We start from the raw sequence: 18,562 nt of genomic DNA, 5'->3' as shown, positions 1-18,562 counted from the left end.
GGCCAATTAATTTCTTTCTATTTATAGTAGAGACGGGGTCTCGCTCTTGCTCAGGCTGGTTTTGAACTCCTGACTTTGAGCAATCCGCCCGCCTCGGCCTCCCAAGAGCTAGGATTACAGGCGTGAGCCACAGCGCCCGGCCAATAAATGAATTTTTTAAAAAAGGGAAAGAACTGAGTAAATTCAAAGACAAACTGCTTTTATGATTTTTTCCCTAGTGTAGAGATGTGACACTTTGAAAAAAGGTATATGTTGGCTAAATCTTTGGGACTGAAAAAGAAAAAAAGGGCGATTGAGTTATAGAATGAATATTTGAGAGAGAAATATCTACCTTCCCACCTAAGAGTAGCCCTATACACTTAGGTTACTAATATACATTTAAAAAAGTAAACAAAAGTAAAAAACAAACTTTAGATTCTTCAGCTCTTAGGGGAAAATGACTAGCTCCATCCTAATTTATTTTCCTTTATCAAAGTGATCCCTGTTTCTCACAACTCTTGCATTTCTGAAGCTAGAGGATACAAGCTCCTCTTTTGGGCAAATATTCTCACAATTTGCCTACAAATACAGATTTACATATATCGTCTGAAGAATAGCAGAACAAATTGTTTTCTGGGTTCTCTGCAAAGTGTGGCCTCTAGATGGAATTTCTTCTGACTTATAATGGCTAGGTATATACTAATTGAGTATGTATATAAATTCTCAAAAAGCTTACCTGTGGATTTTCCAGTATTCGTTTAACACCATCGACAAGGTGGGAGAGAAACTTGGCCCTCTCTGCATTGTTGAACAGGGACCTTCTGACTGAGGCAATCTGCACCAGGCAGGATAATACCTGAAAGCAGGGCACAACCCAACACAACTGATTAAAAAGATGGCACAGCTATTTTCAAAAGAAAGAAAGAAAAGAAAGAAAAGGAAGAAAAGGAAGGAAGGAAGGGAAAAGAAAGAAATAAAGAAAGAAAAGGAAAGAAAAGGAAAGAAAAGGAAAGAAAAGGAAAGAAAAGGAAAGAAAGGAAGAAAGGAAGAAAGGAAGAAAGGAAGAAAGGAAGAAAGGAAGAAAGGAAGAAAGGAAGAAAGGAAGAAAGGAAGAAAGGAAGAAAGGAAGAAAGGAAGAAAGGAAGAAAGAAAGAAAGAAAGAAAGAAAGAAAGAAAGAAAGAAAGAAAGAAGCATTAGAGCCAAGCTGATCACAGCAACTAGTTAAACTCACAGTTCGGAAATTCCCTTAGGTATTACTCTTTGACCACTTCAATGGCTTCTTTGATTCTTCCTAAGGTATGTACTTAAGGGTTGAAAGTAACAAGTACTTTATACTTTAAATAAAGCTGGAGGTTTAGGGGTTTTTTGGTTTGTTTAATTAAGGCCTTTTGACTAATCAGGCTTTGCTATGTATTGCTATAATGGCATAACCATATTATATCTATGCCCTGAAAGAAACAGCTTTCACACTGAAAACATTTTCCCCTTTCCCCCACTGTGCTAGATATTTATATTCTCGGTTTGCTTCTCCAGATCTACTTTCTATCCTTCTCCACTCTGCTGTTCCCTGGAAGGCTGACCTCTGTCCAGGACAACAGCCAAGCTCCCTTGCCCTCTGGTTTACAGTTGGCTTCAAACAATGGAAAGTACCAGCAGATCAGAGGGCAGATCTCCCCAGTCTCCAGCTGGTTGTGGGGTGCCAGAGCTTTGCTCCTGATGGCTGTACCTCTTCTGCTCCTGATGGTTGTACCCCTTAGCCACAGCTTCGGGGTTTCCTTCACTTGCCCTCTGAGGCTCCCCATTGCCACCCTCAGAGGTGTGCATCACCACTCCTGTGGGAGTCCCTTAATTTTGCTGACACCTTTGCAAACAGTCCTTTCATTAATTACCCCTCTTAACTACATTACCTTTTCCTGTAGTAACCTTAATGATACACAAGACAATACTCAATTCATGTTTCTACTAAAGCAAAGGTCTACATTAATTTGGAAAAGTCCTACAATGGCCAGGAAAGTAATTTACTGTAGAAACTCTATGAAAACGCTCATTACTTTACTGTGTTTTCTTTATACATGTTGTATATAACAGTATTTTAGATCAACAATCTGGAATACTGGACCAATAGTATTTTAGAACCCGTATGAATTTTGAGATTCGAGGTTAATTATTGCTTGAAAGGAGAAATACACCATTCCTGAAGGCTTTCAAATGTTATTCAGGGTAAGTATGCAAATTAGCCTTCCTACTACAGCTTGCATTTATCACTAATGTATGCCTGAGGGATTTTCTCAGTCAGGACAATCTTAATGGTTCCACTAGACAGTATTAGGTGAATCCTCACACTGTAGCCTGTGGCGATTTGAGGCATGGTATAAAATCAGATATAAGATGAGACTAAAAGAGCTTGATCATTTGTAGGAATTGGCCATCAGACAGGAATAATTTAAAAATAATTAGACTTTATTGCTAGAACCTTTAGGCTACAAGCTTAATCTCAAAAGGCTAGATAACTAAACCTAGTATTTTTATGCTTTACTTCTATGATTTTAAAAAACAAATGAACATAAGCTCATTCACCATTTCTACTTTATAGAAATAGGTTTGCTTTAGAAACTGTGGTCCTGACTTACCAAAGGTGAAAATGAAGGAGGGATGGAATGATACAGATCAAAAAACAGCTGCAGAGTTGAAGAATCTAAGAATGCTGGGGGGGGGGGAGATAAAAGACACAACTTTATTATGTATGCATATTGCTATTGGCATACTTCTGGCACTATATATATATATATTAGAGAACATGTTCTTCTGCTTACTTATGTGACAGAATATTTATTTCCTTAGAAAGTAATAAGCTAATAGGGGCTTTTTGGTTTTCCTTTTTTTTAAAGTACTAGTTTTAGCTCCTCTAAAAAACAGATTCATTCTTTTGATTCTCAATCTAAGCACCTCTGTCCATAGCAAGAATTTAAAATTTTATCCTTTTGGAACACAAAAACAAACATAAGTACAAATTCTTTTGCTTCATTTTGTTTTTAAAGATAGATATTACCCTAAATAAACAGAATCAGAAGTCTCTAGGTGATAATACAAGAAGGTGAAATATATACTGCAGTCCTCAACCCAAGCTTTGGCCCATTACTGGTCCATGGCCTGTTAGCAGATGGGCAAAGCATCAGCACCTGAGCTCTGCACCAGGGCCCCCGCCTCCCTGCCATTCCCAGTCCTCAGAAAAATTATCTTCCATGAAACTAGTCCTTGGTGCCAAAAACATTGGGGCCCTCTTTGTTAATCAATAATGTAAAGAGTTCTCCCATGTTGGGGGATATAGAAGATTCCTCTAACAACCTTGCCCCCACATTATAAAGATAGACATTAAAATTCTAAATTGTCTCTCAGAAGAAACAAGGGATTGCCAGGGCTTCTTTAGATCATCCCTCCTATGGACATTGTAGAGTTGAGTGGCAGACTGTGTTAAGTGGTACATGTTCTGTTACCTGATCTCCAGCTGGTGGGAATCTGTACTGTACACAGGTCATCTGAGGACTCATCAGTAGAAGTGCCGATGAAATCAAAATTTAGGCAGTTGTGAGTGAGTTTGAGCAGTTGCATGAGCAAGCCATGCTGACTTTCATCATTCAAGTTTAGATTCTTTCCTGAAGCCTGTAAAAATTACCACATAATGAGCCCCAAACAATCACTCCTCTCTTCCTAGCCTGCTCCCAGACTCATGAAAATGCTGTTAAGTCAGAAAAGGAGGGCTCTACTTCAGCACAGTAAAACGCCCCCCATTAAAGATGCTACAGCGTCTAAGGTGACTTCAGCCACCTTACTGTTATTATAAAAATACTTAGCTCCTTATTTACCGTTAAAACATGCATACTATAAAAATATGAAGCTGGTATTTAAAGAGAGCCCCCTTTTAACACTTATTCTTCACATGTGGTAGACATCGTGGCCCCAGGGAATTCTGAAGCACTAAGGATGTGTGGTTATTTCACTGGCATGAGAGATCCGAGTTATTTCTAGACAGGGCTAGGATTAAACTCTGGAGGGAATTCTGAGGGAGTTTTACACCCTGCCCTACATTCCTTCCTCTTTTTAACAGCACCATGACCAAAAATCTTTCAAACCAGAATTAAAACAAAATCATCACTGAATTCTATTTATTCATCTGCAGTGACCCTGCAGACTATAGCTAAATACTGGTCCACAGCTACTGTGGCTTTTTAGATTCCAAGGGCAGACCAGCTGAGCCTCAGTGCTGGCTAAATATTTGTTCCTGATATCAGTATCAATTAAGAAGAGTCAATCCTCAGTTTTCTCAAAAGGTTTCCTTTCCAGGGGCACGAGAGCTTTTGGCAGGCCGGTTGCCTGATCTGAGGATTGTTTGGGAATTCTGAGGTAAACTAAGTAATTTTTTTTGAGACAGAGTCTCACTGTGTTGCCCAGGCTAGAGTGTCGTGGTGTCAGCCTAGCTCACAGCAACCTCAAACTTCTGGGCTCAAGCAATCCTCCTGCCTCAGCCTCTCAAATAGCCGGGACTACAGGCATGTGCCACCAAGCCCGACTAATTTTTTCTATATATATTAGATGGCCAATTAATTTCTTTCTATTTATAGTAGAGATGGGGCCTCACTCTTGCTCAGGCTGGTTTCGAACTCCTGCCCTCAAGCAATCCGCCTGCCTCGGCCTCCCAGAGTGCTAGGATTACAGACCTGAGCCACCACACCTGGCCTAAACTAAGTAATTAAGGAAAAATGGATGTCATTAACTGGGACAACAGAAAGAATCCAAACTTGGCTTCTAAAACTACAATTGGGAAGTATTGTAAAAAGAGGACAAAAACCCCAAAATGAGCAAAAAGCCAGAGGCTAATTCCATTTAGCTTTCAATAGGGAAATAGCACTCAAACTCGGATATAAATGTGTAGAGCTCTTAGGTTAACATTTCTTTCTTAGTTTAACTCTGTCAATAAATGAATTGAAACACCAACTTTCTATTTTAAAACAAGTAATTTCCTTATGTGATACTGTCTACCCCTTCGGGTTATTAAATCTAAATGGATGTTAAAAATTCAAAATCTACTTTTCCTTACAGATGTTGCTTGTTTATTTGCTGCTTTTAACTCAGCAGGGGACAGAGAAGCCTGTCTAGTTTTTGTATGCTAACAATGTAGTCTAGTCTAAACCTGCTTTCAGAGCACTAAGAATCCAAACACCATAAAACTAACATGCTTTCATTCTGTATAGAAAGATTTTATGTGATTAAAAAAAACCAACAAAACACCAAGCAACAAAATTTCAAACTCTGTAGTAAACTAGGTTCCTTTAAGATGGGAGCATGGGATAAATGCTCACTTATTGCTCTTTACCTAGGGGAATAGATCTGAAATAGGGAAATTTCAATCCTTCTCTAACTTCAGTGGTCAATCCGGTAAGTTTCTCCAATACCTCTGTGGAGTGTATTATGTGAGAGACAATGACGATAAAACAGATGTATAAATTCCCATGGGGTTAATTAGTTAGGAGCTGACATTTACCGAGTTCCTACCCATTACCATCCTTTTAAAAGAAACTGGAAAGCATGACCCAAACTACATTCTCACCTGTTTTAGTAAATTGCAGGAAAGTGTGAAGATATCAAATAATGATGAATCTCGAAAAGAAGAGGCTATTTTTCTGTGCTTGGTTAAAGGGTGAGTGGTGTCTGCCTGTGCAGAAAAAGAATAAACCAATACAAAGAATTAATTGTAAAAAACCAATTTTTCATCATGTAGCCTTCACATAAACTAGAAAGATTTCCAATAAAAGCAATATCAATACATTGCTTTCATAAATACATTTTAAACATTTACATTATTGTGAAGCCATATCTAGTAAAGGGCTGCAGAGGACAGTAGGCTGCTAACAGCTAGCTAGGATGTTACTTCTCTCTAGCTTATGGAGGAAAAGCAAGAGCAGGGATGAGTACCTTAACTGCAAATCCTTATTTTCCTCTGTACTCAGGGAGGTAAAACTTAACAAATTGTTGGCAGACATTGCTAATAATTGCTGTCATGTCATTTTGTGGCTTAGTTTCAAAAACAGAATAATAAGACTTGGATTTTGGTAATAATAATAAAAAAAAAACTTAAAAAACATCCCCTCAAAGCTGAAGTTACTGGAGAATTTCCCAAAACACTCATGAACCAACAGCCATGAACTTAAGATAAATGACAGTAACCTGCAATATTTTTCTCCTTCTCTAACCTATTTCAACATATAGTCTATACCAGGGAAGTGAAAACTTAATTTAAATGGTGGCATCAGTCCCTCACTCACCTCTCTGTTATTGTCTTTTCAGCCAAATATAAATGTTTTTGTGGCCAAGTACTAAATCTTTTATTTCTTTAGTATGCCCCATATTCCTAACATATAGTAGGCACTCAACATGTGGAATAAATGAATATCAACATTGCCAAGGGTATTTTTAGTTTAACCACTTATTGAAAGCTCTTATTGAAAGCTCAGCTCTCTCTTATGTATGTATCATCAGTTCATCCAGGAGGAGGCTCATTTTGTTTTTGCCACACCAAAGAATAGTGCAGCAAAATTTCTGATCTGATTTCTGTCTTCCTTGATTTTATTTCTAAATTCAAATAAGAATAGTGACAGAAATATACTTTTTGATTTGAATCTAACAATCAAAAAACAATGGAAAATTAAAGTGACTTAGAGGTTCAAAATATTCTGATTCTAGCTTCAGTGTCACCATGTTATCAGGTATGTCTTACATAATAAAGGTATTTCTAGATTATAAATTGTATATAATGTTATATTGAGCATAATAGAGACAATGCTAGCACATTAAGTATGTTACACATAATTTCATCATTTTCTAAGAAAGACAAGTAAAATCTTGAAAATGGTCTTTTTAAAAAAAATACCAACATTGATGTAGTTTGTGAGGACAAACTTGAAAGGGGATAACATTAAGCCTACAATCTCCGTGCTTAGTTAATGCATGCACTCTCGTATTGCAAAGGTAATAGTGGTTAAACAGTAAGTTAGTTAAAAACACAGGCTCTAGAATAAGATTGTCTGGGTTCGAATTCAGATGCTGTTGCTTACTAACTGGGAAACCACAGGCAAATTAATCTTTATGTGCCTCAGTTTCCTTATCCAGAAATAAGGTAACCACAGCATATACCTAATTGGACTGTTATAAGCAGCAGTGGCACACAGAAATCACTCGGAAGTGTAAACAATTATTACTGTGATAATTACTGATCACAATGGGGACTGCGTGTGACAGAGAACACAATGTGGACTCCAGATTTTAATAGGCTATAAGCTAATACATTCAAAATAGCACCCGTTCACAGTTAAAATTCCTCAGGGTTAATAAAAATGTCTGCATAATTATGAGCAATAGCCACAGTAATGCTAATGTAATTAATATGCTGACACAGGTGAGATGTTACAACTAATATTAATACTGGCCTGTCAATAAATATAAAATTTTAGTGGGATACAAAAGCAAATGACTGAAAAAATAATAGCCAGAAGAAAGCCACTGGTATTTCCTCTGTAGCATTCTGTGACATCAATGACTACAAAATTAATTGGTATTTAGCAGAATGGTTCATCCATTCTGAAAAGATTACAGCAAAATATTTAATAGTAGTACATGGGAACTGATTTTTAAATGATTGTAACACATATTAATGCACACAGGAGCACAAAGGGCACACAAATGATGATGGTTCCACTTTTATAATCCTTTTTTGGAGTTATTCTCTTTCATTAGCAGGGTAGTATTTCACTATGGTTTTGACTTAGGAACATCACTCTCATCTCTAAAATGAACATTAATATCAATAAGGAAAGCTGAGATGGGAGGAAAAAATATTCTGGAGACAGAAGGGGACCAGGACAAAAAGTGAAGTAGGTTGCACTTACAGAGGAAAACCCAATCGAACTATTTTGTTTCAAAAGGGCATTAATCACTTACCGCAAAAGCACACAACTGCCAAAAAAGATCATCCTACACACAGCAGAAAACACCAATACTAAGAAAAAATATTGCACTTACTTCAATGAGGAAGGCTGTAGCACTTACTTGATTAATTTCATTGGTTAGCTGAGATAAAATTGTGACACCAATGATGCAGTATTCAACACTATCCTGGAAAAAAAAAAGTAAGGTAGAAAGAATTGACATTTGCAATGCACTCATACGTTTGAATAACAGATTCCTGTGTCACTAATAAAACCATCTAGACAAGGCAGTAAGGAATTATAGCTTAAAACTGTTGCTCTGCCGGAAATAAAACCTAAGTGCCATTAAGGAAAACTGATAAATCTGACTTCATCAACATTTAAAACTTTTATATTTAAAAAATTCCCATAAGCATTATAGCATACACATTCTAAAAAGATAAACTTCAAAACACACTCATAAGGCAAATGACAAATGAGTAACACAATTTACAGAGACTATATACAATAGTAAGAAGGCAAAGAATCCAAGAAAAAATGCGTGTAAGATATAAATAGGAAGTTCATAGAAAAACAAATATAAGCAGTAAACACATGGACATTTGTCCAGTCTCACTCATAACCCAAACAATGAGTTACCAATTCTTTTTACTTGTTAAATTGGAAAAATAATAAAGTTTAGCTTCCAGGGCTGAGGTATAGGAAAGCAGGCACTCTTACAAAGTGCTGGTGGAAGTAATAAATTAGGTACAGCCATGCATTGCTTAATAATGGGGATATGTTCTGAGGAATGCATGGTTAGGCGATTTCATCGTTGTGTGAACATCACAGAGTGCACTTACACAAACCTAGATGGTACAGCCTACTACACATCTAGGCTATGTGGTATGGCCTTTTATTCCTAGGCTACAAACCTATACAGTACATTACCATATTCAATACTACAGGCAACTGTTTAACACAATGGTAAGTGTTTGTGTATCTAAACATTGAAAAGTGAGGTGTTGTACTATGATGGCTATATCACTAGGTGACAGGAATTTTTCAGCTCCATTATAATCCTGCAGGTCCACTGCCACATATGTAGTCTGTCATTGGCCAAAACATCATTGTGCAGCGTATGGCCATATAACATTTTTTATGGTAATTTGGAAAAAAAACCCCACACACATCCTTTTGATTGAATAATTCCAAGCATAGGAATTCACCCTACAAACACACTCAAAATATCACAAAAAAATTAGCCAGGTGTGGTGATGCATGCCTTTAGTCCCAACTACTCCAGAGGCTGAGGTAGGAGGACTGCTTGAACCCAGGAATTTGAGGTTACAGTGAACTATGATAGCACCAGTACACTCTACCTGGAATGACAGACTGCGACCCTGTGTCACAAACACACACACACACACACACACACACACACACACACACACACACACACACAGTACAGGGATATTCACTTAAATATTTATTTAACAGCCAAAATATAGAAACAAAGTAAACACCCATCTACAAAAGATTAATTAAATTATGGTGTTTTAGCTTGGAATAGTATGTAGGCATTCAGAAGAACGAGGCAGGGTTTGTTTGTGCTGACATGCAAATACTCCCAAGGCACATTAAGGATAAAAATGACGCAGAAGAGAATACATCAAATAATTCTATTTTGTATAATTTTCAAAAACCAGATAAGCATTTAAGTATATATGTATGTATGTATGTTGCTTCTCCCATGCCTATTACATCAGATATATATGTCATACCTGTAAAAACCTCGTGACATCTGTGATTGCATTTCTGAAGACATAGTCATCCTTCTGACAGTCAAACCAGCCCAGTTTTGTGATTCTGGCATATAACTGAATAAGTGCTTGTGTCACGAAAGTAGCCAGCTTTGGCCGAGTGGCAAGGTAGTTAAGCACATAGTTCCCTATAAAGCAAAAACAATCCACATAATAGAAAGCTCTGCCAGAGAGAGATATATATCTTTAAACATGCTAAATGGCCAAGAAATGGTAAATGTAGACTATTTTTACCCTAAGCTCTCTTAATTCCTGAAGTGGGACTTCAAATTTAAGATTATTAGTAGGCTTTCTAATTCAGAATTTTATACTGTCACACTGAAGAATTTGAAGTATAGCTGCCTTGAATTTACCCCTACATAGCTAAATAATGTGGTCTACCGAGAATTCAAAATCCTTACCAATGTTTTACTTAGTTACTAGTGGCAGTAAAGACTGTATGAAAGTAATCTGACAACAAAAGGGACCATTTAGGATTTATTTAGAAGTAATTGTATTGGGTCTTCTTCACTTTCATAAGCCCTAAATTCTGGAAAAAACCTGGATTCTAGAGATTCTGTATGATTAGCAATGTCAGCATACTATCAAACAAGCACACAAAGTTAACTATTACCAGCACACCATTAATTAAACTAATTTCTTCAAGACAGAACAGTAAATTCTCTACTTACGAATATCTATTCGTTGTTCCAATGGTAGGGGATTGTTTGTGCGTGATACAAGCTTGGTAAGGCATGTAGCTGCCAGTAACTGGGAGTAAGATGACTGTGAAAAGAGGGAGAAAAAGGACTTAAGATTATATTGGGTAAGTTAGTCACAGGGTTTTTTACTTGGAGATCTGTGCTCAGATTCAAGAAGAGGCATTCAGTTTTTCTATATCTGATCCTCTGGATTTTGGAAGGTCTGTAACTCTGAGGAAAAATGAGCCCCACATAGGATAATGCTTATTTAGCTGACTTCAGCCACGAGTAAGGGGCACTGAATCCAATGTGGGTATCTGCTTTACTCTGAGGGACGGACCCTGGAGGGCATCTTTTCAGATCCTTAGAACAAAAATCTCTTCTCTCATTTAATCCAAGAAATCTCCTTCTTTCAATATCTGTTAAAATGGTGTTTCAAAACGTTTCACCTCAAAATATTTCTATAGTATGGTATAAGAAAGAAAAAAAAGACAAGTATTAGAGGGAACCACCGCACTATGCTGTATAGTTAGCCCCCAAGTTAGATCTTCCCATCAGCACAGCTATCAATAAGCTATAGAGCTGAGGAATGAAGTGAACTTCATAACAATTATTTGTGAAAAAGAAAAAGTATGCCCTAAGCAATGGAATGGCATCATCGCATTCTCAAATGTCGCTTTTAATGAATTTTAACCTTATGGAGAATCAAAGCATTCCATTTGATCATAATATATAAGAAGGAACCATGTAAGAATTCCTCCATGTGGCTATACTGTATAATGTCATGTAACAAGAACAGACTAAGAACCATTAAAAATAATTTATTCAAGGGACAAGGATAATTTTCCATGAAAGCAAAAGTTCTTAACACAGTAGGCTATTCATTTATGTTAGTATTACATAATACTACCAGGTATAAAAATTTAAGATTTAGTAAAAAAATCTATAAAAGTGACTTTGACAAGTCAAAGTCTTTTTGTTCAACACACCTGAACATGGCTTAGACTGATTCCTTAGAGCAGATGTGTCAAACTATTAATATGCAAGAGAGGCTACTATAATTATAGTATGTAATATATAACTGTACCTACATACTACATAATGTGTAAGTAGTTTAATTTCAATAAATCTACCAAATCACTAAGAAGTCAATAGAGAGATTAAAAAGTAGGGATCCCCCATAATTAAGTGCTTTTAGTATTGCACCAATCCAATTTTCTTCCAGCCTGCTGACTGTCAATGAGGAGGAGCTGGAGCTCAGTGTCAGAGACTTTACTATGGGGTCCCAGCAGGAGTCAGCTGAATAGTTAGCTGTGCTTCTCCCATAGGACAAGTGTCAGTGGATTAATCCAAAGACCAAGTGATTTAAAAGAAATTAGCAAAAAATTAGACCACTACACAATCTCTGATCATGACCTTGTATCATTCAGGCAGCTGAAAAAAGAATTAGATCCCTCAGCTACCAAGGGGTAATTTCAGCCAACTATAATTTGTTCTATTTATTGCATAAACAATATTATAATAGTAATGAAAATTCAAAAATGAAGTCATCTAGCATTCTACCCTCTCAACAAATTAACTGCTTCATTTTTTCATATTTCATTGCAGTCCTAAGGATACTTTTTCTAAAGTAAAAAAAATTTTTTTTTTTGAGACAGAGTCTCACATAGCAACAACCTAGCTCATAGCAACCTCAAACTCCTGGGCTTAGGCGATCCTTCTGCTTCAGCCTCCTGAGTAGCTGGGACTACAGGCACATGTCACCATGCCCTGCTAATTTTTTCTATATATATTTTTAGTTTGCCAATTAATTTCTTTCTATTTTTAGTAGATGGGAGTCTTGCTCTTGCTCAGGCTGGTTTTGAACTCCTGACCTTGAGCAATCCTCCCGCCGTGGCATCCCAGAGTGCTAGGATTACAGGCATGAGCCACCACACCTGGGCTCAAAAGTAAATTTTTATTAACCAATTCTTTAGGGATACACTGTTGTTCAGGATATAATACTGTATTATAACTTCTTCATAATAATAATGACTAACATTTGTACTTTTTTTAGTGTCGTCCCTTTCATCTGTGAAACAAGATAAATACATGCCTGGAAAGTTGTTTGAACATTAGGAAAAATAGGAGGACGACTCTGATTATGGCACTGCTTTACTGAAACAAGGCTGGTACTTGTGCTAAGGTCTAGCTGGGATTCTGACTCTCTTGGTGCCCTTTCATGGTACCCTGAGGGGATCTTACTCTTCCTTAAACTTCCATCTCAGCAAAAATAGTAATTTTATCAAATTATGTCTCATTAGAAGCATTATTTTATCACTGTAATGCCATCATTAAGCTGGAGGTGGTTCTAATTTCATTTTAAATCCTACACCTTGTAATTTTTATTGTCAAGGTCATTTTTTCCTGGACTTGTAAGGCACTAAACAGCAGCTATGGCAGGGAGGAGGAACAACACCAAGAATGAGGATCTTGCACACTGATAAGGACTTTGGATACAAAAGGTCATTCATATACAGCCCTGTCTTCTTCTGAAAAGGACAGGAGGTGGCGCTTAAGTGTAAACACACAAAACAAGTTCCAGAAATTTGATTCAAGATGAGAAATGGAAGGACTATGTTCAAAGATTTTCCCTGATGAGGCTATATGGGCTTTCTTGCCTGCCTGGCAGGTATGGTGCTTTTCAAAAGTGAAATTAAGAAGTTAGGGACACCTACAAGAATCAGAGAACAGAACTAGCCCAATCCATCCCTAAAGTTAGAACAGAACACCATTTCCTAAGCCTCTAGTATCCTTTAGAATTTTTTAAATCTTACGTACACTTCCTCTTTCGAGGAGTAGCTGGCACTTGCTCAGGCAATCAGGGCTGTTGGTAAATTCAACCAAGGCTTTCTCTGCCTGGAGTCGAGTGGTTGTATCTGTTGTTTCATACAGCTGTTTGCACAGATTTTCTAGTTGGGCCAGGCTCTGAAAAAGATCAGTCAGGAAAGAAATCAGTCCAGCCTACTATATATGCAAGGAACTGTGCTCGAAATTACTGGACAAAGATAAATAATAATCAGTGAAGAGAGAATTGTTTCTCAACTCTGAGGGGAACCTGGGTAGTCTTTATCTAACAATAATCATTTGTAGCTCTCTTCATTTGATGCTTTAGAAGACAAAATGATAGATGATTAAAATATCTATATGCTTTTTCAGTCTTTTCCTTGGAGACAAATCACAAATAATGTATTTTTCCCCCTTGCAAATGGCCATCCTCCTAAGCTTTTCCAAAAAGGCTTTCAAATAAAAATTCAGAATTTACTTATTTCTGCCATCATTTTAAAAGTATTAAATACTACAGCAATTGCTACTAAATGTAGGCACTTAAACACATGATGTGCCACACATATCTTTATATAGTTTAAAATAGCTTCCTTTCAAGTAGTAGTTATTAGCTTACAATGATATATATGTATAAAGATGGTCACCTCTACGAGAAAATCTATGAGAAAGCTTCAGAATATACGTACGCACCTTCCTCCCTGGATCCCTCATGTCTAAAGTTCAGCACGCTCTTCAGTTGTACTTTAAACTCTTGCTTCGGTTTCAAATTTAAAGGGTCAAAATAAATTCAACCCTAGCATATGCTCACTCACAGATAAGACAAGGGAAACACCCCCAAGCAAATCCTTCTCTCCAAACCTTGAACCAGTTCCAGGGAGATAGGGAGGGGTATGAGTGTGTCCTTTGGTCAAAAAAGCCAAAGGGATGCAAAGCTACTTTTACTCAGTGTGGTATTTAAAGGAAGAGAGAAGGAACTAGTTAAGAATACACTTAACTATCACCTTTCACTGTCGGAATAGGAGAGTAAACATCTGTTAGGCTTTAAAGGAATGGTTTGGACTTTAAGAAGAAATTGGAGGCTATTTTCACCAGTAGCAAGCAAGATTTGGTTTAAACAGTTTGAGGGATCCTATGATTAGAAATGACAATTCTGACAAGAACAAAAATAATAATTAAACAAACCAACCTGTGTAAATTGCCTAAAATATATCATACAGCCAGTCTGCCTAAGGCTTTTCATTATTACTTTATTTCATTATGCTGTGACTTTATAAATCACAGCTTCCACACTAAGCAGGAAAGCCCTTTGGGTAGGATTCCTATTTTACTCAACCTGATTAATAAATCTCCAACATTAAACTAAAGGAAACAAGAAAAAAACAAATACTGACACTCTAAGATCCTAAGTCTCACTCCAGAGAGCCCCCAAAAGGACAAAAACAACCCTGCCCTCAAAACAAAACAGGCAACCCCCACTTCAAAACACCTTAGGGCTAGATCAGGCTTGTTTCACTTGTTTCTGACTTCTAGGGTCCCACTCACTGCCTCCTTCAATCCAAGCATAGAGAAAACTGTAGCTGCAAAGTCAGATCTCAAACAGTGAAGCTCTACAAGCAGTGCCTGATTGTTTCATACGGCTTATAAACACAAGAAATAGAAGATAAGGCCTATTACATATATTCCATGAAATACATGTAAAAGTCATTTTTATGCTTGGCAGTACTGTCTCAAGACCCTATTGACACTGAATCAGTTTAATTATAAACCCCACATTCCTAATCATGGGATTAAATCTCCTTCACAAGGTTTTGTTTGTGAAGTCTGGTTTTCCTCTCCTATAAAATGATTCACTTAAAAGAAAAGGAACAAATTATTTTTAAAAATAGGTAACACAGAAGACATCACCAGCAGGGCACTGTAACTAAAATAAAAAGCCAGCTATAAACTCTGGGACCAGGTATGAGGAAGCAGGAGCTGTCTCATAACCTCTGCAACCATCACACATTTTGAGCTTTCCAACTTTCTTAACAGACACCCCCTAAACAGTTCTGCTGCTTAAAGGATAATGACGCTCAACAAAGTCTGATCAATCAGTTCCCATAGCTCCCCCACTGCAACTCTTGTTTATGTTTATTACAACAAAGCTGTTCACATGACAATGGCTAAGCATCTGTCACAGGTAGTTCCTTACTGCTAACAACCTAAATGCAGGTTATGGTGGGCTTTTTTTTTATTGCTGTTGTTTTGTTTTGATTTGCTTTAATTTAGCAGACAAAACATACTGCAGGGTAAGTCTGGTAAATGAGTTCTCAGCTTAGGAAACAAGACTATTTAAAAAACAAAGAAGTAATCTGACCATTTACACAAACAATTTGAAGAACTACAACTCCATTTCTTTGTTGCCAGAAGAAGAAATGGGAAACAATTTTGTTTTCCCAAATAATTAGTGGAAACATCTAAAAAACACAGGGTCATTTTATTTGGGTTGCCCATATTACCCATGGAAGGAGAGACTTGAGTGAGACGTTTACATTTATGCCCTTTTGGGTGTTAGTGTTTCCAAAGCAAATCTAATGGTTAGGTTATTCAGAATCACCATTTTTTTGGGACCTAGCATGAAATAATTTATCCTACACAATTATTTGATTAGCTATTAAAACCAGTACTTCACACTTAGGGTGGCAAACAACATGTTACAGCATTCTCCTCATTTGCGTTATAAAACTGATGTTCAACGCTTTCCTATTCCCCAGTTCTTATTAAGGACATCTATTATGTGATGCCACTTTGGTCACAGACAAGCCTCCAGAGAAGAATGTCTATTTTCTGTTCCTGAGATTGCCAAATCTATAATCCACAGAGAAAACTTCCACCTGGTCTTGCTGGAACAGAGAAGCACATTTGGGGAAATAACTATAAAACTGGAAGGTGATCTTCAACTAGCTAAGTACTGTTTTAGAACAAGAAATTCAAGATGATTAACTCCCAAACCTAAAACCAGACTGATTTCAACAACCATAATCACTATGAAGGTATTAAAAGAATGTATCTACTTTAATATTTAGCAACATTATTTTATACAGTCTTTTCAACTTGGATAAAGAAAATGCAGCTTGGTTATTCTCATTTCAATATAAGGTACGATTTGTTGAGACTACAGACCTCAGAATATAATGATTTACCTGACAAGTTGCCTCTAGATTATAAGAAAATGAAGATTTTGTTTCTATATTAGATGTTATACTACTCCACAAAGTAGAATACATTGGAATTTGCTTTAATTTGTATAATATTACTTTTTAAATAGCCTAATGGTACATACTTTTTAAATTAGCCTTGCTGCTTTAAAAAAAAAAAATATATATATATATATATATACACACACACACACACACACACACACACTTGGAGATTTCCGATCAGAGACTAGCATACAGGCTTTTAGGAAGGACTCGATGACAATCCCTGTAACTTGGAGTGCTGAACTAGAAACAATAACAACCCTCGGAGGATCAGTCATATCTGCAGGTCTTAACCTGACTGCCACCCAACCATCTGAAATGAGCAGAAGCTACCATATTACAAAGTGTAGATGCAATCCTGAGAAGTTCTAATGAAGACAGAGTAGATTTAATAATTTTATAGCTGAATATTCATAATTAGGATGCCTTAATAAAAAATAAAAAAATCTGCTGGAAAATCAAGCCATGTTCAACTTCTTCATGAACCCCATTAATTCAGATTCCTTTGTTGGAAATATCATGTTAAGTAAATTAAAAGATGCATACTGAAACTTGCCAGAAAAATGAACCATTTTAAGGACCTAGAAAGTTAATACAATTGACATACCAATTACATTTTGTTTTTTAAAATCTATTCCATAAGGAATTTTTACTGTCGATAATGAGAATTGTATATAATAAAAAAAACTCTTAAAAATTCAGGAATAATTGTCATCAGGTTACAAAAGTAAGTGGCAAAACAGAATGCAGAGTATATTATTATCATGATTTGCGATATATGTTAGCAAATTTATAAGAGAAAATCTGGATGAATACTAACTAAACAATTATCCCTAACAGGAGAGTTTCAATTTCTATGTTATATATTTCTGTATCTTTTGAATTTTTGACCACAACCATAGATTACACTACTCTGTAAGCAGGAAAAAAATCTCAACCATACAGATAAATATTTTTTAAAAGGGCAATTTAAGCTACATTCTTTTTCTAAGTTAACTCTTGTAATAAGTTAACATTTTACTAATTAATAGCTGATTCTGTTACCAATCAGAACTCATAAAACCAAAAATGCAAAAAGCTATTCCAAAGACTAATTAAAAAAAAATGTCTGTGTTTATTACTAGTTCTATTTTGTTCTTTCTTACCAATATTGGTAGTTTAAATGGCTTGAAAAGAACCCTCAAGGTTTCCTCTTGTTTATAAAGTTAATCTGGAAGGCAATGTGAATGGGCCACAGTCATCTTGATTTTACACATGTATCAGATCAACTCTCAGAAGTTATTTACTGTGGTGGAGTCAATGGAGGAAACTAGCTAGTTCTTTCAACAAGAATGTTTATAAATGCAAACTATTTATTTTTAAAAGTTAGTTTAAGAAAAAAGTTTACAAAGCCAGTGCAAAATACTTATATGTACCTTACAAGAAAAATATCCAAATGGCCAATAAACAGATGAAAAGATGTGCAATATCAATAATCATTAGGAAATGTAAATTCAAACCATGCTAGAATGACTAAAAAGAAAAAGCCAAGATCAAGTGCTGATTAGGATGTGCAACAGCTGGAACTCATATGCTGCCAGTGGAGTCTGAAATGATTCAAATACGTTGGAAAACTGGTAGTATCTATTAAAGTTAAACATATGGCTACACTATGACCCAGACATTCTACTCCTAGGTATATACTTAATAAAGATGTGTACTAAGTTCACCTACTCCCACCCAAAAAAAGTACATGAAAATTTATGGCAGCACTAAATGTAGTAGTTCCCAAATGGAAAGCCAAGTGCCCATCAATAGTAATATGGAGAAATGTTTCATTTCTTAATCTGTGTGCTGGTTATCCAGGCATGTCTACTTTGTGAAAATTCATTGAGTTTGTGTTTCTATAATTTATAATTTGTATATTTTTATTTTTTGAGTATTTTTCTATATGAATGGATGTCACAGTTCTCTTCAAATTCTCCAGGTATTTATCTATTACTTTCTTTTTTATTCTTTGTTTTTTTTTTTTGACACAGAGTCTCACTCTGATGCCCAGGCTAGAGTGCCATGG

The 18,562-nt window shown here is 36.3% G+C and overlaps 1 protein-coding gene across 4 annotated transcripts in view; it reads right to left on the bottom strand.

Moving 5' to 3' along the window:
* Positions 1-18,562, bottom strand: part of XPO7 (exportin 7) — an 83,774-nt gene that overhangs the window by 25,471 nt on the left and 39,741 nt on the right. Inside the window, exons 1-9 of one of the 4 annotated variants that reach the window (XM_012739228.3) lie at positions 13,958-15,159; positions 13,262-13,408; positions 10,433-10,526; positions 9,723-9,889; positions 8,054-8,146; positions 5,586-5,690; positions 3,475-3,640; positions 2,611-2,684; positions 716-835 (exon numbers count right to left, since the gene is read on the bottom strand). In XM_012739228.3, the coding sequence (XP_012594682.1) occupies positions 716-835; positions 2,611-2,684; positions 3,475-3,640; positions 5,586-5,690; positions 8,054-8,146; positions 9,723-9,889; positions 10,433-10,526; positions 13,262-13,408; positions 13,958-13,978 (987 nt within the window). In that variant the 5' untranslated portion in view covers positions 13,979-15,159. Of the gene's footprint in view, positions 1-715; positions 836-2,610; positions 2,685-3,474; positions 3,641-5,585; positions 5,691-8,053; positions 8,147-9,722; positions 9,890-10,432; positions 10,527-13,261; positions 13,409-13,957; positions 15,160-18,562 lie in introns of those variants that run through there. The other 3 variants (XM_012739229.3, XM_075997361.1, XM_012739230.2) reach the window with 3 other exon arrangements.

Source organism: Microcebus murinus, chromosome 24 (assembly GCF_040939455.1).
Source record: "Microcebus murinus isolate Inina chromosome 24, M.murinus_Inina_mat1.0, whole genome shotgun sequence".
Classification (NCBI taxonomy): domain Eukaryota; kingdom Metazoa; phylum Chordata; class Mammalia; order Primates; family Cheirogaleidae; genus Microcebus; species Microcebus murinus.
The sequence above is the reverse complement of the archived record's forward strand: the minus strand, read 5'-3'. Positions and strand labels throughout refer to the sequence as shown.